At 42.9% G+C, this 21,376-nt stretch overlaps 1 protein-coding gene across 1 annotated transcript in view; it reads left to right on the forward strand.

The window, feature by feature from the left end:
• ADAM19 (ADAM metallopeptidase domain 19) overlaps positions 1-21,376 on the forward strand; it is a 92,222-nt gene that overhangs the window by 14,313 nt on the left and 56,533 nt on the right. Inside the window, exon 4 of the mRNA XM_027545819.1 lies at positions 20,953-21,031. Coding sequence (XP_027401620.1) covers positions 20,953-21,031 — 79 coding nt within the window. The remainder of the gene's footprint in view (positions 1-20,952; positions 21,032-21,376) is intronic.

Below are 21,376 nucleotides of genomic sequence, written 5' to 3' on the forward strand. Positions count from 1 at the left end.
TTGCAGAGAGCTGCCTCCAAGTGGCTGAAATTTTCTTCAAATATATATATATATATATTTTTGAAGTACCAGGAACTGGAATTAACCCTGCTGCATTGACTCTGAGGCAGTGAAGGCATAAGTGGATTTAAATTCTAAGTGCTAGGTTAGGCACCTTGCCCCAGAGAGACCACATAGTCCTGTCTGAAATGCAGCTTCCAACTGTAGCTTTGTAGATGGAGATTGATCTCACGATTCCCATGTTGCCCAGAACCCCTGGAGTTGCAGACTGGATTGCCAGCCAATGTGATGTGGTCTTTCTAAAAGCTAAATTCTCAGCCCCACCCCTTAAGCAGGGGCTCCATTATTTCTGAATCATTAGAAACATGATACTGCTTTGTTAGGGTCCACTGTGTAAACTCAGTCTCAGTAACTGGAAATGGTGATCTGCGTGGATGCAGCTAGACAGTAGCTGGAAGGGAGTATCAGGCAGCACCCACAACTGTAATAACCTAGATGTGTTGTTTTTTTTTTTTTTTTAATTTTTAACTGGAGGATAATTACTTTACAATATTGTGTTGGTTTCTGCCATACATCAAAATGAATCAGCCATAGGTATACATACATCCTCTCCTTCTTGAGCCTTCCTCCCACTTCCCACAGATGTGTTGATTCTGAAGGCTGTGAGAACGTAAGGCAAAATGCCTAATCCATAGTAGGATAGGCTTGGGTCTTGGTGCTGGAAAGACCCAAATTCAGTCCCGAGCACTGACACTGTCTGGTTAGGTGGCCTTCAGCAAGTCACTTGTCTTCTGAATGTTGTTTCTTCTTTGGTAGTCACCATAATGCTCACTCATTAGTGAGCATTAACTGAGGGCCACTGACTGTGCAGAGGCACTTCACATACCATCTTATTTAATCCTCGTGGCAACCCTTTTGAGAAGGTATGAGTATTATTCACATTTTATAAATGGGGAGACTCTCAGGCGGAGCCAGGAGTCAAACTCAGGTCCGTTTGCTTCTTACTATACTTTACCTCCACATGGAAAATGAAAATAACTTCATTGTGGGTAAGGTAGGCTGAGAAATGTTCCCTACCCCCCAAAAGACCCACATTCTAATTCCTGGAACATGAGACTATACTGCCTTATGTGGCAAAAAATAATCTTTCTAAGTGTGACTTAATGAAGGATTTTGAGAAGAGATGATTCTGGATTTTCTGAGTGGGCTGTAAATTCAGTCACTAGTATTTGTAAGAGGAAGGCACAGGGAGATGTGCTCACAGACCGAAGAGGAGAAGGCATTGTGACCACCGAGAGGGCAGCGATGCAGCCACAAGCCAGGGAATACAAGCAGCACTGGAGGGTGGGGGAGGCCAGGAATGAAACCTCTCAGACTGAGTCCAGCTTTGCTAATACCTTGACTTTGCATTCTTGACCTCCAGCACCCTGAAAGAATAACTTTCTGTTGTTAAAAAAAATTTTTTTTTCCTGGTTTCTTTTTCATCTTTTTTTCTCTTTTCTTTTTTTGGCTGGGGCAAGTGGGATCTGAGTTCCCTGACTAGGGATGGAAACTGTGCTCCCTGCAGTGGAAGCATGGAGTCTTAACCACTGGACCACCGGGGAAATGGCTAACTTTCTATTGTCTCAAGCCACCCAATTTCTGGTAATTTGTTACGCACTGGGCACAGGAAACAAATCCACTATGTTTGTGAGCCTTAGAGATAATGTATTACGATGTGCTTAGTATCATTACAGTGCATAAGTAAGCTGGTTTTCAGTACATGTTAACTTTCATTAATGTAAAATCATGAGCAGATGTTTTCTAAAGTGTCTTGGTGATGCAAACCATTGCATATGGCCCCTGTGAGTGTTTTCAAGTAAGAATGACAAGAGAAAAACATGTTGAGACATAGCATGTGTGGTTACAGTTTGTCAGCGTTTCCCGAGTTCTGGGTCATGTTGTGTGATGCAGTCTGCCTTCAGGCAGCTTCTGGCTGAGAAATGATCGTCAGAAAGGGATAATGATATCGTCAATCATGGTAACAGCTACAAAGTAGGAGATGCCTTTATAGCAGGCTCTGTTGTGCAGTCTCTACATAGTTCATCTAATGGAATCATCACAGCAACCCTGTGGGTTGTCGTTACCTGTGTTAGTCCTGTTTGGCAGATGGAGACCCTGAGGCATGGGACAGCACGAGTTGGTCACAGTCACCTGGGTGGGAAGGGTAGAGCTAGATCTCTTTGACTCCAAGCCCAGGCTCTTAGCTGTGGCCTCAGATTGCCTCGTGGAAGCCCTGTCCTTACTCAGTATGCTCTTCGATGAACACTTGGTGTTCTCTGATATTCTGCCTGCCTTCTTCCCTTTCCTTCTGCCTTCCCTGGTTGGATTTGGATTTCGGTGGATTGTAATGATGTAACCTCGGCATGTTAGATTCAGAGTCTGGCTCCTTGTACCTACTGGAGGTGTAAGCTTTGACAAGTTGCTTTACCTTTGCAAGTCTCAGTTTCCTCATCCACATGATGGGGCCAAAAGTAGTGGCCACCTTGTCAGATGTGGTGTGTTATTCGATGATGCAGTGCTCTTCGAGGACTTACTCTGTGCCTGGTGCACTGTGAGAGCCCAAGAGTCGCTATTATTTGTATTTTGCAGGATGAGAAAAACATTTAAGAATGTAGTAAGAGGGAATTCCCCTGAGGTGGTTTCCAAATGTAATTAGGAAGATGACCTTAAAGTCCATTGCCCTTGGGAGGAAACTCACTTCTGCTCCCCTGCTGTGCCCTGTTTGACCTAACTGTATCTCCAGAATACAGCTTTGCAGGGTTGTCCAGTCGGCCAAACTGTACCTCTTGTCTCTGCCTGCAGAATCTGTGCCCTCCCTAGGCGAGGCTCTGAACTGTCTGATAAGCAGGTAGAATTTGTTCACCATTTCCGGCTCTATCTCCTTCCAGGGACCTGCAGCCAGGGCTGCCTGTGTAGCCAGGAAGGATGTCCATGGTTTTCTTTTGTCTCAAGCTTATTTCTCCTGGCAGCCCTTCAGCAGGAGCACAGGGTAAAATGAATGGAAGGAAGCTGTCAACTGCCCTGTTGGCCTTAGATGGACCTTTGTCAGAGCAAAGGGAAGCTGTGTATTTGGAGGAAGTCGGGAGTTGATTCTTGAGTTTGAGGAACCCTTGACCATCAGCTGTTTACCTTAAGATAACGATAGCTGACATCCAATGAGTGAACATTTACCATGAGCATACTATTTTACATAGTTTTTTTTAACCCTGTATATATTTCCATGTAAATTTATCCAAATGGGGTCATACTATAGCTTAAGTTTTATTATCTATTTAAAAAACTTTTTTGAAATACAGCATAAGAATCATCAATTATTTTTTTAAAAATTACAGAAGAAATTTTTGGAGTGTTTGAAACTTTGACAATAAAATTCTAGAAAAAATTACACAAGTAATAAAGTTTTGGGCTTCCCAAGTGGCTCAGTAGTAAAGAATCTGTCTACCAATGTTGGAGACTCCGGTTTGATCTCTGGGTTGGGAAGATCCCCTGGAGAAGGAAATGGCAACCCACTCCAGGATTCTTGCCTGGGAAATCCTATGGACAGAGGGGCCTGGTGGGCTACAGTCCATGGGGTCACCAAAGAGTTGGAAGCGACTTAGTGACTGAACAACAAAATAAGGTTTTAAAATAAATGAGATCATACTTTATGTACCATTCGTAATTTTCTTTTTAATTATTTGGCTTCAATACCCTTCCACATTAGCTTATTTATAGACCTATTTCATTCTTCTTAATGATGACAAAGGATTCCACTGAATGGTTTCTCGCTGTTACAAGTAATGCTGCCATAATAGTCTTATGCATAATCTTTAAACATATTTGCAAATATTAGTGTAGGATAAATACCTCACAGTAGAACTGCAAGGTCATATAGCATATATGTCTAACATGTTTTAACTTTTGACGAATTGTGCTTCCCATTCCACAGATTCCTCCTCAAAGGCTGTACCACAGTTTGGGAGTCTCTTATGGATATATTTCTATGTAAATTTATGGGATCATTTTTAATGGCTGTATGATAGTTCATTTTATGTGTATGCCATAATTAACTTTTAAAATTTCTTATGATGATTTTGGGTAAACTCTGGGAGTTGGTGATGGACAGGGAGGCCTGGTGTGCTGCAGTCCATGGGGTCGCAAAGAGTCGGACATGACTGAGCAACTAAACTGAACTGAACTGATGATGGAAAATTATCAAATGCACACAGCAGTAGAGAGAATGATATAATGAATCCCCATATACCCATCATTCAGATTCAGTAAAAATCAGGATGCCATGATTAATTTAATCACCCATTTTGATGGGTATTCAAGCAATTTTTTCCTTTTGTTTCTCCCCCCACCCCCATTTTTACAAATAGTGCTAGAGTGGACACCTTCATGTTCTTTGAGAGGCATGTCTGGAGGATCACTTCCTAGATGTGAACCACTGGGTCACAGGGAATTTACACAGAACATGTGGGCAGATAAAGGCACTTTGCTTTTGGCTTCTGTGTAAGAAACCCACTGCCTGTGTTGAGAGAAGTTGTTTCACATGCTGTCACTAACTGGTTAGTTGCTGAGCTTGGGCAGTTGCTTTAAATCCAAACTTTTTTACCAGCTTTATTGAAATGTACCTTACATACCACATAGTTGATCTGTTTAAATAAGTATGCCATTCAGTATTTGTTAGTTTATTTACAGAGTTGTGCAGCTATCATTATATTCTAATTTCTGAACATTTTCATCACTCTAAAAAGAAGTGATTAGCAGTGTTACAGGTTGAATGTGTTCCCCCAAAGTCATATGTCAGAGTCCTAACCCCTTCTACATCAGTGTCCTTATTTGGAGATAGTCATCGTGGATGTAATTAGTTGGGATGAGGTCATCCCGGAATAGCACCTAATCCAGTATGACTGGTGTCCATATAAATAGGGGAAATTTGGACACAGACGTGCACAGAGGGAGAATGCCATGTGAAGACTAGAGTGAAGTTATGTGGCCACAAGCCAAGGAAATAGTAGAAGCTAGGAGAGAGGCCTGGAACAGATCCTTCCCCAGTATCTTCAAAGGAGCATGGCCCTGCCAATGCCTTAATCTTATGTTTAACTTTTTAGAACTGTGAGATGATAAATTTCTATTTTTTTAAATCTCTAAGTCTGTGATACTTTGTTAAAGCAGCCTTAGCAAACGAATGTAAGCAGTTACTCCCCACGTTTCCCCAATGCCATCAGCTCTAGGCAACCACTAATCTGCTGTCACTATAGATTTGCTTACTCTGGATATTTCATATAAATGAGATTATCCAGTTTTTTTTTTTTTTTTTTGGTGACTGGCTTCTTTCACTGTGTAATGTTTTTGAGTTTTTTCCATGTTGTATAGCAAGCATCTGTATCTCATCCCTTTTTATTGCTTTATAGTATTCCATTGTATGAATGTACTACCCTGTGCTTATCCATTCATCAGTTGATGGATCTCCTGCCTTTTAAGCCAGAGCTTACTTAACTCCACTCTACAAGTTTGATTTCAGCAAATTAAAAAAAAAATTGAAGTACAGTTGGTTTATAGTGTGTTAACAGCTGTAGTACTGTAAAGTGATTCTGTTATATATATATTCTATTAATATTCTTTTTATTATGGTTTATCAGAGGATATTGAATACAGTTAAACACCATTCTATATATAATAGTTCACTACTGCTAACCCCAACCTCCCACTCCATCCTTCCGCCAGTCCCTCTCCTTTGGCAACCACAACTTGGTTCTTTGTGTCCACAATTCTGTTTCGATTTCATAGAGAGATTCACTTGTGTTGTATTTTAGATTCCACGTGTAAGTGATATCATATGGGATTTGTCTTTCTCTTTCTTAGTTCACTAGTATGATAATCTCTAGTGGTACTCATGTTGCTGCAAATGGCTTTATTTGGTTCTTTTTTATAGTTGAGTAGTATTCTATTGTGTATGTATATATACCACATCTTTTTTTTCATGTTGTTAACACTTATTGACATACATAGTTCTTTTTAAAATTAATCTTTTAATTTTTTTTACAGTATACCTTGTTGGTTATATATTTTAAATATAGCAGTGTGTGCTACATCTTCTTTATCCATTCATCTATTAATGGACATTAAGTGTTTCCATGTCTTGGCTGCTGTGTATGTATCTTTCTGAATTATAGTTTTGTCTGGATCTGTATCCAGGAGTGGGATTTCTGGATCATATGATAATTGTATTTTTAGTTTTCTGAGAAACCTCCATACTATTTTTCATGGTGACTGTACCAACCTTCATTTCCACCAACAGTGTAGGAGGGTTTCCTTTTCTCCATGTTCTCACCAGCATTTGTTTTTTGTAGGCTTTTTAATAATGGTCATTCCCACTGGTGTGAGATGGTACCTCATTGTAATTTTGATTTTCATTTCTCTAATAATTAGTGATGTTGAGCATCTTATCATGTACTTTTGGCCATCTGTATGTCGTCTTTGGAGAAAAGTCTGTTTTGGTCTTCTGCCTACTTTTGAATTGGGTCGTTTGTTTTTTTTGTTGTTGAATTGTATGAGCTGTTTGAATATTTTGGAAATTAAGCCCTTGTCTATCACTTTGGTGGCAAATACATTCTTCTATTCTGTAGCTTATCTTTTTATTTTGTTTGTGATTTCCTTTGCTGTGCAAAAGCTTATAAGTTTGATTGGGTCCCACTTGTTTATTTTTACTTTTATTTCTATTACTTTGGGAGACTGACCTAAGAGAAGATTGGTATGATTTATGTCAGAGAATGTTTTGCTTATATTCTCTTCCAGGAGCTTATGGTGTCATGTCTTATGTTTAAGTCTTTAAGCCACTTTGAGTTTATTTTTGTGGGTGAGTGGATGTGTTCTAACTTCACTCATTTACATGCTTCTGTCCAAGTTCCCCAACACCACTTGCTGAGCCTTTTTTTCCATTGTATATTCTTACCTCCTTTGTCGAAGATTAATTGATGGTAGGTGTGCGGGTTTATTTCTGGGCTCTCTGTTCTGTTCTGTTGATCCACATATCTGTTTTTGTGCCAATGCCATGTTGTTTTGATTACTGTATCTTGGAAGTATTGATTTCAGCAAATATTGATTGAGCATCTCTGTGTAAAGTCCTGTGCTAGGTGTTCTAGGGAGTAGATGCAAAGGCCGTATCCTTGCCCTCCAGCTATTTACTCTCTGTGGGAGAGAATATACTCACACAGCATAATAAGAGGCTGGTTATGAATTTATTTAATAGAGTTAAAAGTAAAGCGCCAAGGGAGCCATAAGGAAGAATTTCTGGTTGGGGGCTAGAGAAAGCTTCCCTAAGGAGGGTTCCTTGGAACTCTGTCTTGTGGGAGCAAGGAGGGGAGGCTTTGGGTGAAGGAGGGAGGAGAGATGAGTGGAAGAATGAGAAAGGAATTCAGACCGAGAAATTAATATATAAATATTTGGTCTGGATCTAGAGGAACCAAAACCGTAGTGCTAATAAACTCTTAGGAATTCAGTATTCCAGCTAGCCAAATCATTGTATTTCAGAAGAGTGGTATGTGGCAGTGGGGAAGGGGTTTCTTGCCCTTCCACAGTTGGGCTACCTGAGGATTTGAGTGACTTAGAGTTTACTTTTTTTTTTTTTGGTCGTCTTATTTTTGACCTTGAGTTGGGTTCTCTCTTGCTTCTGGTAAAACCACATGATCAGAGTGGTAGGTATGATATTTTTAGGGAAGAGGCTTGAGGTGCAATTTAAAGCTGAGCTGTATTTCCTACACCTCGATGAGTAGAAGCTCTTTCTCCACCTCTCTCCATTGAAGGGAAATTTGGGGTGAGCTGAATGAATGGAGATGGACCTGGTGGATGGAGCCTTGGCCTGAGAGGGGCTGGTCTAAGGCAAATATAGCTTCTTCCACAACTCAGAGTGGGTGGGTGGGGTCTCCTGAGAAGCAGGGCCTGGAGAACAGGATGCAGATTGATGTATGCCTATGCATTTGGATTTGGGGGGTGTGCTTAAAGTCCCACCTTACAGACCTAAGTTTTCATCAAGGATGTGCCTAGATTATTCATCCAGATTCTGTGTAAGCTGGAGGATATCTCTGCTCTTCAGCATTTGTGCTTAGGAAATGGAACATGATTATCTGGAGAAGAGTTCTCCTCTATGGGAGGAGGAGGCCAGTTCTGAGGCTTCTGGACTGGTTCTGTCCTGAGATTTAATCTGATTTTAAGAAGGTAACCTTTACTCTTTCTCTATTTAGAACTCAGTGACATACACACACCTTTGGTTAATACCTTGAATACTGAATGAACAGGCTTTTGGGTACCCTGGAGCAAATTGCAGGTCTTGCTCAAACTTACCTGGAAGCAGTTATTGGGTCAGAGAATCCCTGGTTTTACTAACAAGAGTCTCCAGTGTATTGGGCTTCAGTTATGGATTACTCATTGGGAATTCTTAACTTCCTGTCTCTCTTACTTTTTCTTCCTTCATTTAACAAATATTGTGCGTACCAGCTATGTGGCTGGCATTGGGCTAGGTCCTAGGTGTTCCTGGAAGAGTAACAGCAAGCAAGACACTGTCTGCTATCTTGGTGCTTGCTCAGTGGAGGAGAAAGATAAGCCAGTCATTACTGACCAGTGTGGGGCATGCTATGATGGGGGGAAGTAGAAGGTACTGTGGGAGCATGGGGAAGGGGACCCTACCCTGGCTCAGGGGTTGGGGAAGCCTTTGAGGAGGAAGTAAAGTAAGAGGAAGAAGTAGGGTGGTGGTAGAGGGGTGGTAGAGTTGGTTTATACAAGGGGGTGAGTTCTACCCAGGGCTAGTAGCAAGAACAAAGGCCTTTGTTGATGATGAAATTAGAAAGCAAGAGGAAGGAAATGGTCCAGGTGGGTAGGGGAGAGTCCTTGAAGGGCCTTGTCGCCTCATTAAAAGGGTTGGTGTGTATCTTGAGGGCAACAGGAAGCTGACAAAGACGATTTTAATAGCCATATAGTGACAGCATCCAAAGCATGTAAGAAAGATTACTTAGACTGAAGTTTGGAGGATGGATTGAAAGGGGCAAGACTGGCAATAGTAATCAGACCTATTCAAAAAGCTTTTTTAGAACCTGAGGGGGAGATGATGGTGATCTAATTTAGGGAAGAAGTTGCAGATACAGGCAAAAGAGGTCAAATTCCAGAGATATTTATAGGGTGGCATCATGGAGACTGAGAGATGGCTTGAATATGAGCTGAGGAAGAGGATAGCTTCCAAGGCCAATCTGAGGTTCCTGACTTGAGAAAGTAGCAGGACAGTGGTTTGAGCCCCAGGGTTTGTCCTTAGCTGGGAGCAGAACCTTGGATAAGCCACTTTTCTTCTCAGATCTTTAGTTTTCCCATTAGTTGAAGGTAATAACCCCTAGTCATCAACTTTGAAGGCTTGTGGTGGTTGGGAATCCACTGATAAAATCTATGTGAAAAGTAGCATCCTATACTCTTTCCATGACCCTAAAAGTCCTGGCAGAAGCGAAGTATGTCCTTACCCTGGTTATCTTTATAATTTGCACTCTTTGTATATAGACTTCCCCCCTTATCTACAATTCTAAGCACTTGGTCTCCCAGGAACTGGTGAGGCTTCGCTGAGAGCCTCCTTGTGGATTCTCAGATTGACTTTTGCTGAAAACAATGATATCATTGAGTGGGTGGAGCTGAGCCAGACTCCTCAGCCAGTTTAAGGAGAATTGGGGTCTTTATGACTTCTGTACTTATGGCTGTCTTCCAGGCCCCTCCGTAGCACCCATGTGCCCCACTGCCCCCTTTTCCTCCTCCTTTCACCCTCCTTGAGGTTACGGGTTTGCAGAAAACTGGCAGTCCCCATGTTTTCTTCTCTTGCATCAGTCTCCCTGGAGAGAGATCCAGATGGGCCACGGGGTAGAATGGCTGTATTATATCAGGCGTGGTTTCTCTTTCCAAGTCCCCCTTCCTGGGAAAGGAAGGACGAGTCTTGGGAAGGGATTCCCTTGGAGAAAGACTGAAGTGCTAGAGAAAGAGGGGCTCTAAGTGTTGGGAGAGATGTTAGATTCCTTGTATGCTAAAAGCTCTTTATCTGGCTTTAATGCTGGATTGGGGGCTTCGGTAAGAATGCAAAGGTAAAACTGGCCTTTCCTTTGTGTGATGACAGGAATATGGCTGTGGAAAAGGAGACCAGCAGTGTTGAGGATGGTGAGTCCCTGACCCCTAGACAGCTCTTCTTCTCTCTGCTTTCCACACACCCACACTCGTGCACAGGCACCCCTCCTCCAAAGCTGTAGGCAGCTTGTTAGGGGAAATTGGGAGTTGATTGCTGCTCTGGTTTGCAGTAGTTCTAGCAAGGAAGGAAGTTTTTGGCCAGCCCGATAGGTTGTAAAACAGAAACTTGGTTTCTAGGGACCAACTAGTAATATCTACCTTCTGTGTGGCCTGTTGGTGTTTTCAAAGTACTTTCACAGATGGCATTGGAAAGAAAGAAAAATCAATTTCTGACTACCTGTTCAAGTTCTCAGCTGTAACAAAAGAGATTAGCAAGAGAAAAACAGAAGTTTATTAAAGTGTATACATGGGAGATACCCAGAGAAAAATAAGCGGCAGTTGGCAGTCAGGATTCTGTAGCATCTTCAACAAAAGACAATAAGTTTGTAGAGAGAGGGTAGGAAAAAGGAAAGAGGTTTTAGGCTTCTAAAGGCAGTTAACTGTGGGAAGGTAAACATTTGGGAAATACACGGTAGATAAAGGCTGGTTTGTAACATTTGTTGTGTAGATTGCTCTGGTACCGTCTCCAGGCTGATGGGGCCTAAAACTGTCTCGGATTAGCTTTTGTCTTTCCTGGTAGAGGACCGAGAACTGATGTCTCGTTTTTTAGGCAAATGGAAGGAGGACAGGGAACTTTCCTTGTATCTGCTTCTTCTCAGTTGCCTTCAGCTCAAAATGATCCTTTCACTAAAGTTGCACATCCGGGCTGCCATGATCTGCCACCCCTTCAGCCTCCTCTAATCCTCATGAGCGAGTTGCCACGTGGAGGGCAGGAAAACAGTGCTTGCCTCCTCTGCATCACCTAGCACAGTGCCTGGCACATGATTGGCCTCAGTACATATTTGTGGAATGACTGTTCCAAAGAGGCCCTGCAAGTGTGTGGCCTGAGGTTCTGAAGAGGTCCCAAGAGTTCAGAGCAAGTACGTGATGAATTCAAGCCGGGAGGGACTTGGCCTTCCTGCGGTCATGTGCCCTGTAGTTTGTACCATATTATGCTGCTTAATAAGCATTCATTGATGAGATTTCATGAACATCCTTCCTCTCTGCCTCCTGGCAGTGTCTGGATGGCCCAACTCTTGGATTATCTACTGCTGACGATTAGCTAACTTTATTTAGACTGATGAGTTTTGAAGCAAAATACAATTGTGTGATGTTGGTAGGTTGCTTTTGTTCTTTTTCAAATTCTACATTGGTGAGAGTAGAGGGTGGGGTGAGGGGAAGCACTGAACAGAGAGCCTGATTATATAAAGATTTTTTTTGTTGCTGTCTGAAATTTATTCACCAATCCCCCTCCTCTCCAAAAACTGCTTTATGAGCAGGGTATGAGGCAATAGAGTGAGGGAGAAGCTGAAGAAGTAAGGCTTGAAAGGGTCTAGGAAGTCGGGTGGTCTCTTCTGGTGCCACCAATGGTGTGTCTCAGTTCCAGTCATTTTCACCAGGTGTCACTCATCTTGAAATTCAATGAAATGAGACCTGAGTGTCCTAGTTTGTTATGACTAACTCCAGGTGACCCAACTCAGCACGCAGCAAGAGGGGAATATTTCTCTAAATGCAAATTTGGCACTGTTTTCACAGGAAAATGGCAGAGATACTGGGCAGTCTAGGATGACACATGTCCACTGTGATCTAGGAAGACTTTCCAAGTTCAAACCTTCTTGACGTGTACATTTGCTGTGATTTGTTCTTTAGCATGCTGAAAAACACTGGGCAAGGTTTATCAAAGTTACTGGGATATTTAATCAGAGCCTAAAAGGGACCAGGAACTCACATTTAGGGCAGGTGCGTTTGTGGTCTTCACTTTTTGTTTGTTTGCTTTTATTCATGGGATGTCCTATCTACTCCCTTTTTCTAAGCATATTTTCAGAGGTCCTGTGGTCTTAGAGGTTTCTTTTCTTCTCTTGCCCCGTGTCTTATCCCCAAAGTTTACTATACAGTTTAACCATTGCCTCTTGCATTGACTTCCCTTTGGGTTAATCTGGTAACTATGGTTATTTACCAGAAACTGTTTGCTAATGCACTAGTCACTTTTTTTTTTTAGCTTTCTCAGAAGTGGTAAACTTCTGAGTAGTACCCCATTTCCCCGAACTCTTCTTATCCAGTTCCCTAAGTGCCTGTATGGGTACTTTACAGGACACTGCAAAACAAACTTATAAACTCTTCTTGAGTGAGCCATGCTGCAGGCCTCTTAGGTCCCTGACAGTTAAGCATCCCCACCCCAAGAGGTCAGCCCTGTTTGCACAGACAGGTTATTCATCGTGGAGGCAGCCAAGAGTGAGGCCTGAAGAGGATTAAATGAAGGCCCTGCTGGCCAAAGGAGTAAACAGTGTTCATCCAAACATCCTTCGGTCAACAGCACAAAAGCCAAACACAGGACCAGGAGCTGGTCGGAGGGTGCCAGGTCTTGTAGGAACTGGGAGAAGATGTAATGAGATGCGATCCGTGAAAAACAGTGTTGATTTAATGCATTCTTTGGACACTTCCTTAATAGGAGGAAAGGCAACATGCTTTGGCTTTACGCCAGGCTTGTGGGTGGCACCATCTTGCTTTGTGGCACTGCTTCTGGAGCTGGCCCTCTGGCAGCCACGATGCTTGATCCAAGTGAGTGAGTGCAGTAGAGGAGATCTCCTACTCTTTACATCAGAAGCAACCTTTGAAGACCCCCCTTCCTTGGTTTTCTGTTCCCTCAAAGAGAAACACCTCTGCTCAAGGAGTGCCTCTGCCTGTGGGCCCCTTATTTGGCTTTAGGTCCTTGCCTTTGGCATGTTGCTTTGTTTCCATTCCTTTGGAGTCAGAGGTGAAATGAGCACTGCTTTGGAAGTCTTGGTTCTGAGACAGATCGAGCTCTCTCCTCCCCTTTTATTTCTTGCTCTTTGAAAACAAAAGACAACAAAACACTACTTACTGAATCTGTTATTTTGCCCCAAATATGGACACTAGCCATTATACTAGAATATCACTCTCTGCTTTTCAAAAGCTCTTCCCAATGTGTGCCTGTCCTGGATATCACCATTTCCATTTGAGAGAAAGGGAAACTGAGGCTGGGGAGCTTGTGACGTGCTTATTATTACCTCTCTAGTTAAAAAAAATATGAATATAGAAATTTCCAAACATACCCAAAAGGAGAGAGACTAGTATTATTAAAACCTCAGAAACTCATTGTCTTGGTTTGAAAATTACCTGGTTTTACTCCATGTGCCCATATATATGTGTGTGTGCACACAGTCACTTAATTGTGTTCGACTCTTTGTGACCTCATGGACTGTAGCCTACCAGGCTCCTCTGTCCAGGCAAGAATACCGAAGTGGGTTGCCCTTTCCTTCTCTAGATCTTCCTAATCCAGGGATTGAACCCAGGTCTCTTGCATCTCCTGCATTGGCAGGCGAATTCTTTACCAACCGCACCACCTGGGAAGCCCATGTGCACTGCACAGAGCTCAGATCAGATCAGGTGCTCAGTCGTGTCCGACTCTTTGCGACCCCATGAATCACAGCACGCCAGGCCTCCCTGTCCATCACCGACTCCCGGAGTTCACTCACACTCACGTCCATCAAGTCAGTGATGCCATCCAGCCATCTCATCCTCTGTCGTCCCCTTCTCCTCCTGCCCCCAATCCCTCCCAGCATCAGAGTCTTTTCCAATGAGTCAACTCTTCGCATAAGGTGGCCAAAGTGCTGGAGTTTCAGCTTCAGCATCATTCCTTCCAAAGAAATCCCAGGGCTGATCTCCTTCAGAATGGACTGGTTGGATCTCCTTGCAGTCCAAGGGACTCTCAAGAGTCTCCTCCAACACCACAGTTCAAAAGCATCAATTCTTCGGCCCTCAGCCTTCTTCACAGTCCAACTCTCACATCCATACATGACCACAGGAAAAACCATAGCCTTGACTAGTCCTGGAGAAAATGTTAGCAATGATATCGGTAGAAACAAATACTTTATACTTTGCAAAGAGTTCTTTTGCTTTTGTTCATTTTATTAAGCAGATATTCATAGATACTTTTCTAACTTTGTATAACAATTCTATGAAGTAGATTCTATTATTTCCCCATTTTATAGATGAAAAAACTGAGACTCAGAGAGGCTAACTGCTGCTGCTGCTGCTGCTAAGTCGCTTTAGTCGTGTCCGACTCTGTGCGACCCCATAGACGGCAGCCCACCAGGCTCCCCCGTCCCTAGGATTCTCCAGGCAAGAACACTGGAGTGGGTTGCCATTTCCTTCTCCAATGCATGAAAGTGAAAAAATAAAGTGAAGTTGCTCAGTCGTGTCTGACTCTTCGCGACCCCATGGACTGCAGCCCACCAGGCCCCTCCGTCCATGGGATTTTCCAGGCAAGAGTACTGGAGTGGGGTGCCATCACCTTCTCCTAGAGAGGCTAATTAATTTGTCCAAATTCACAGAACTTAAAAATGTCATAGCTAGTATTTTGAATGTATTTTCTCATTTGATCCTGTCAGTGGGGCTATGAGATCATAATTATCACATTGTTTATTTGCTGTCTAGGAAACAGAGTTTAGGTGGCTCAAGTGAAAACATTTCTTTTTTTCACTAGTGAGCATTTGTCTAAGTTTTATTTATCTAATTAATGAGGGAACCAACAAAATGATAAAACTGGTTTAAAAATTGGATAGATAAGGGAAACATGTATGTGTATATATACATATATATTTCAATAGTGGACAGAGAATGGTGAGATAACAGTGCTAAATTACATATAAAATTGGTTAATATCCTAGGGGCAATAAAATCATAACCTTGAGGGTTATCTTTTCTGTTAGGTGGAAATCCTTTGCATCTATGTTGTATCTTATTAAGTTTTTACAAGTTAACATCTACTCTTACAGGGTTTTACAAGAGCTGCCTTAATTAATTGTAAATAGTCTTTCAAAGCTACATTTCCCCCCACGGAGTCCAAAGAACCTCAGTCAGGCTTCTCAGAGTCTGCAGTTTGTCAGTGCTCTTGTATAACATTGAAAGGCACCACCGTGATCTTTTGCCTCATTTTCAGGGTTTGAAATGACAACTGGAGAGTTCAACTGGTACTGAAACCAACCCTGTCTGGGCCCTGGACTTGCCCTCTAGGCCGGGCTGGTGTCATCTTTAGATTTTGAGAGGGTGCTTTAGGAGGCTAGAAATGAGAAAAAGAATTAAGAATGTTAAAATTGGTACAATGGAGTAGAATTCCCAGAGCCTGAAAAAGCATCACCTGGAAAAACTATTAAAAATATAGATTTCTGAGACCTTCTCTAGAGACATAAATTCCCAGCCTGGGGTTTTATATTTGTCCACAGCATTTCCGGGTGTTGTTGTGTTACTGTGGCGAGTCCCATAATGACGGCATTAGGAATATGAGTGAGAAATGAAAGAGCCTGTGTTATCAGCACCACAGGTGGATGGGGTAAGGGTGCAGCTCCCCCAGAGAGGAGAAGAGGGGCCAGCACAGCTTACCTCCCAAGCACTACCAGTGTATAAGTGCCCCAGTACTCCTGAAAGAGCCAGATACGAAACGAGACCTGGGAGAAGGAGGTGTCAGTAAAAACAGCCACTGGGATGAGCAGACTAATATTTGTTTATGCTGAGCTTGTCTGGGTAGCTTGTTTTTCAAGGTAGTTTGGAAATTGTTATCACTTTATCTTCACTGATTTGCTTATCTATGGTAGCAAGGTAGGGGGATTGAACTCAGGAGGATGTTTTGCAAATTTGTTTTAGTCCTGTCACTTCTCTTTCCCCAGAAGGAGTTTTAGAGAAACTTAGTTCTCTAAGTTTCTAAGAAGAAGTTTCTTAGAAGTTTCGAAGAAGCATTTGAAATTGGTCTGACAAGTCCATAGCCTTTAAGGGCTTCCCTGGTGGCTCAGTGGTAAAGAATCTGCCTGCCAAGCAGGCGATGTAAGAGTTTGATCCCTTGGTGGGGAAGATCCCCTGGAGAAGGCTACTCCCTCCAGTATTCTTGCTGGGAGAATCCCATGGACAGAGGAGCCTGGCGGGCTGCAGTCCACAGGGTCGCAAAGAGTCTACACAGCTTAGCGACTAAACAATAACATATAATCATTAAAGGGACAGTTCTGGATTTGAGGGCTGTGAGCCTTGGAAAAGGTGAGTCAGGGCTGTTGCAACTGCAGCGTGTTTGGGGTCTGGTCGAGTGTACAGTTTCCAGGCCACCATGTGCAATTCTGTTGTCCTTCTCTGAAGAGTGACCTTACATTTTATGTCCAGTAGTTGGAGGACAGTTTATTTTCCCAGTTGGGTTTCAGAAGATGCAAAGAGTCAGGAGATTGCTTGAGGACTTTGGGGCCAGGGCAGCCAGGGTTCCTCCCAAAGTGAGCACTGTAGTGAGCCTTGGGATGGTGTGTAATCTCTGCCTGCCAATGGGCTTGTGAGCCCCGAAGGCAGGGGTGGGAGGCACTTCTTCAGAAACTGCTTTTCCATCAAAGCCAGAAAAAGGAGGGGGCGGGGTGGGAAATCTTGGACAGTCCTTCTCTCTTCCTGGACGCACATCACTCACAACTCGTTTCCTGAAAAACCTAATACACTCCAGTGGTGAGAGACGGCTTCCTGCAGATCTGCTGAGCCAGCCCCTTGTCAGAGAGGAGATGAGAACAAGATGTGGTTGGAGAAGAAATGGCTGGGCTGAGCTGGGCTGCTCAGGGGCTCTGCGGCCCCGTCTCTGAGGGGATCGTCTTTGGTGCTTAGAGCAGTGCCAAGGTACCACCTGGGCATGGGGGCATAGATGGGCCTAGCTTGGGGGCATTGGGGAGCATTTAAAAGCAGGGTTTTATGAATCAGTACAATTGCACAGATGGTAGTGATGAAACATGACCCTTCCTTTTGCTTCTAGAAGGAAGGATGACCTTCCTGGCTAATATTGCAACCCGATTTGGGGAAAGGATTATTGAGAAAAAAAGCAACTGAAATAGCGCTGAGGTCCTTACATGTCCATCCTCTTTATCTTGCCCTGTGCTTTGCTACCCCTTTTCTCTTCTCTGCATATATTCTCACATCTAAGAGCCAGGAGCCTCCTTTTTGTGGCATCACATGTTCTCAAAACTGCTGTCATCACCATGAAATTGTTCCTTGGACTACTGCTGACAATGTTTTCATTTTATGCTTCTGCTTTCTAATATGCTTTTTCCTCCCTTGGAGAAGGAAATGGCAACCCACTCCAGTAATCTTGCCTGGAGAATTCTATAGACAGAGGAGCCTGGCAGGCTACAGTCCATGGGGTTGCAAAGAGTCAGGCACGACTGAGCAACTATCACTCAGCTATCACTTCTAATAGAGACAGAGAAGACAGCTGCTTAAAAAGTGGTCTGGTCGAACAGACTTGGCTTTGAAACCTGCCTCTGACGCTGTGCTGTGACAGCTTGGACAAGTTACAGGTCTTGAGGTCGCAGTGTCCTCAGAGGTATGTTGTGAAGATGAAATGATTTCATACTTAAATAAATACACATGAGCTATTTTGATGGCAACTTTTTGGGGTTTCTTTAGCTCAGAAAGATACAGGGTGCGATGGATGAGACAGGTGGATATTTCTGAAGTTTGCCTGCCTTAAAAATATGTTGCAAACTTGCGGTCAGGGTAGTGGTTCTGCATGAGAATCATTCAAAGAGTTATTACAACAGATGACTGGGCTCCAGTATCAGTTTCTGTGATCTTCAGGCCATCTGGGATGAGGCCGGGCAATCTGCATTGTTTTTTTTTTTTTTTTTTTAAACAATCTGCATTTTAAACTAGTTCCTAGGTGATGCTGATGCTGTTGATCCTGAAAAGGGCAGTTAGGTGGAAGAATTGTTTCGTGTAGACTCAGAAGACAGAATGAGGCCAGTGGGTACAGATTACAGAGAAAGGTAGCTTTTGGTTCAATGTAACAACTTTCTCTAACTACTGTATGTGGTCAGGAATGGAGTGGGTGGTCTGGAGATGTCTAGTGCAGGATGGCCATTTGGCAGATTTCTATACAAGGTAAAGGATTCATTTGTTTGTTCATTTATCCATTCATCCACTTTTTCACAGAATAAACCTGCCTGGTGCTAGGAGCTGAGGAGAAGCCTTGAACAAGGCAGCCGTGTGCTCCCTGCTCTCAAGGAACACATAGTCTAGCCAGTTTGGCTTAATGATTCTTGAGGTCTCTCTCAATGCTGAGGCTCTGAGTGACAGAGGCAGAACCTCAGAACAAGGAGGTGTAGAAAGGTGCTCACCGTTCTGAGGACATGTGGCTGAGAACCGACAAGAATTTGGACTCCTCTGAGGTTGTCTGGATTGCTCTCTTTTTTGGATCATCCTGGTGTTACTAGATGAACATTCCACCCCACCCCTCAACTCCGAAGATGTAGAAGAGGCTGAGGATGTGTTTCCAGGAGTGCACTTACTGTGGGAACATTCACGTCTGGCACCCGGAATGAACCATTAGATTCTGAACTCCTGACTGGCCGTCCATTATGCAGTCTGTGAAGTAGACCACAGAAATGAGCTGCAGGAATGAGCTCATTGTTTTCTCGCCTCTTTCAAGTGATACACTGGGGAGTTAATGGCTGGGGGGAGTTGGAAGGAAATAGGTAAATTCCGCCAGTTTTTCTCAGTTCTTCCCATCACAATCCCTGTTGAAAGCAATTGTGATAATCACTAACGTTTCCTGAGCTCCACTCTGAGCCAGGCCTGATTTTAAGTTCTTTTCATGCATTATGTCATTTTACTCTGATGACAAGTCTGTTGAGCAGAAGGGTTTTTGCAGAAGAGGAAACAGAGGTTCAGAGAGGTAAAGTAACTCCCTCCTGGCTATAGAGATAGTAAATGTAAGAGCAGGGGCTGAAGCTTAGTCTCTCAGATTCCACACCATGCCCTAAGCTCTTAGCATGCTCAGTGACTACCTCCTTCAATCACTCATTCATTCATTCAGTAATTAGTTAACACATCCTTCCTTTGAGTAAATGTTAAGCATCGGTATATACCGGTGAGCAAACAGCTTGGCCTGTGTCCTCCTGGGGCTTAGAGTTTATCTCCTTCAGACAAATGAGTGACTCTTCCCTTAGATCCTTGGCTGGTTAGATGTTAAGGAGAAAGAGGAAGAAAGAATCTGGCGATTTAGCTACTGACCCAAACTTGCCATGTAAATTGGAGTTTCTCTACACAAACTAGGTTTTCTGCTTTGCTTTGTTTTTACATCTCCCTGTTGGGTTTCTTTTCTTCTTGTTCAAGGCTGGATGTTGAAGGGCCTGATATTGTGCAGGAGAAGATCTTTGTGGCATTTGCCTTCTGACTATGCTCTGGGGGCGGAGGGGAATCTGAGAGTCTGGAGTCCCAGAACTTAGAGCTGGAAGTGACTCTGGAGTGACCCTAGAAACCCTCTTCAGTGACCCTGTCTTGTGGGAAATGTCACCTCTTACAAAACCAGGGTGGTCCCTGAGGATTCCTTTGGCTTTCTGTGCTGGCATCAGCTTGTATTTTTTTCTTTTTTAAAAGGCAGTTTCAAATTAGATTTTCCATTTTCAAAATAAACACATGATAATTATTTTTTTAAATCAACCAGTTTTTCAGAAATATACAGCTTACATTGTGAACATCTTCTGTAATCCCCTGAGATCACTACCACTACCGATAGGCATGTCCTCCTCCAGCTATTGTCAATGCATGCCCTAGGGTATACTGCTATTAGTTTTTCATTTAAAGGGATTTTAAAAGTACATACTTTCCTGAAATTTTTCTTTATCTGACTCCATTTTAAACATCTTTCCATAGTAAAAGATATAGATCCACTTAATTCTTTTTTGTTAGACTCCAATTTTTAATGATGCCTTCCATTAAAAACCATTTTGCTTCCTGACCTCGATTTTCTTTAGATTCATTCTGCTTTTAATGTGGCTGAACTAGTTGAAGAATCCATTTGGCATTTTTAGTTCTCTTTTAACTTTCAGAGAAATTCTAAAGCCTCATTCGGGGGTCACCTTGCCTTGGGCGAGGGATTCTTAACCTCAGCTTCTAGAGGTCTGTAACAGGAGAGAAACCAACATCCAGTTTTAGAAAGGAAAAAAAAAGAAATGTTGAAAAGGCAACACATAGTACCAGGTCACAGGAAATCTGAACCATTAGGTCTCATAAAAGATGGGCAAAGGAAACTTCCAGAATCCTTGTAGCAGGAACAAGGAGCAGATAAATAGCTCCCATCTGTTACGTTCTTGCAGCATTACTCCATTGGCTTGGCCCATTGTATGGGCCAAGGCTAGGTAAGATTCCTTGATTGTCAGTCTTAACAAAACCTGCAACAGGGAGGAGGGATTCCCTTAAAGAATGGTTGGTGTGCTGATACCAAAAGTTAGTGGATGTGCTGGGAAAATAATCAATTAAGGTATACAGTAGGGTCCATAGACCCTGGGAAATTCTGTGAGTGTGTTTGCACGTGATCTTCCCAGGACCCAGAACAATTAAGATCTAGTATCACTGCTTTGGTGGTCAGCAGCATCTGGTTGTGGCTGAATTAACTGATGATCCCAGTGAACACAAAATTCATAACAAACTTCATTCTGTTTATCTTTTTATTCCTTAAGCCCTTCCATAACGCTGCCCTATTCCTTCTGCATGGAGATGCTTGGGGGTGGTTCTACCAGGTTCAGTTAGAATCTCTGGCTACTGTTCACAGGAGGGTAAAGTCTATCTTCTAAGGAGACAAATGTCTTTTTTTATTCTATTCAGGCACCTTTTTGCTCCAGCCTACACAGAAACGTGTTATACTCCAAGTGGCGATGCTCAAACCACCACCCTGAAATCCGAGGTAAGTTCAGATCAACACTTTATCTCCCAGGCAGCTTCCCTGTCCCAACCCCACCCCTAGGAAGCCAGGAGAGAAGCTCAGTGGAGACAATGCCTCCTCTTAAGGAACTGATTCCCTGATTGAGATCCAGGGAATGAGCAGGAAAAACAACATACGAATTTGTTGTTTCATGGATTTATAACGCTTTGCTGGCTAAAAAGGTGAAATAAACCATATTTTAAGCTTATTGCATCTGATTAAAATTGATACAAATCACTGTATTACCCACTTCCTAACAAAAATATAAGTAAAAGAAATGATTTCCCAGTCAGGTGTTAGTTGCTTTTTCATATGGGTAGGTAAAGT

The sequence above is a fragment of the Bos indicus x Bos taurus genome, chromosome 7 (assembly GCF_003369695.1).
Source record: "Bos indicus x Bos taurus breed Angus x Brahman F1 hybrid chromosome 7, Bos_hybrid_MaternalHap_v2.0, whole genome shotgun sequence".
NCBI classification, from domain to species: domain Eukaryota; kingdom Metazoa; phylum Chordata; class Mammalia; order Artiodactyla; family Bovidae; genus Bos; species Bos indicus x Bos taurus.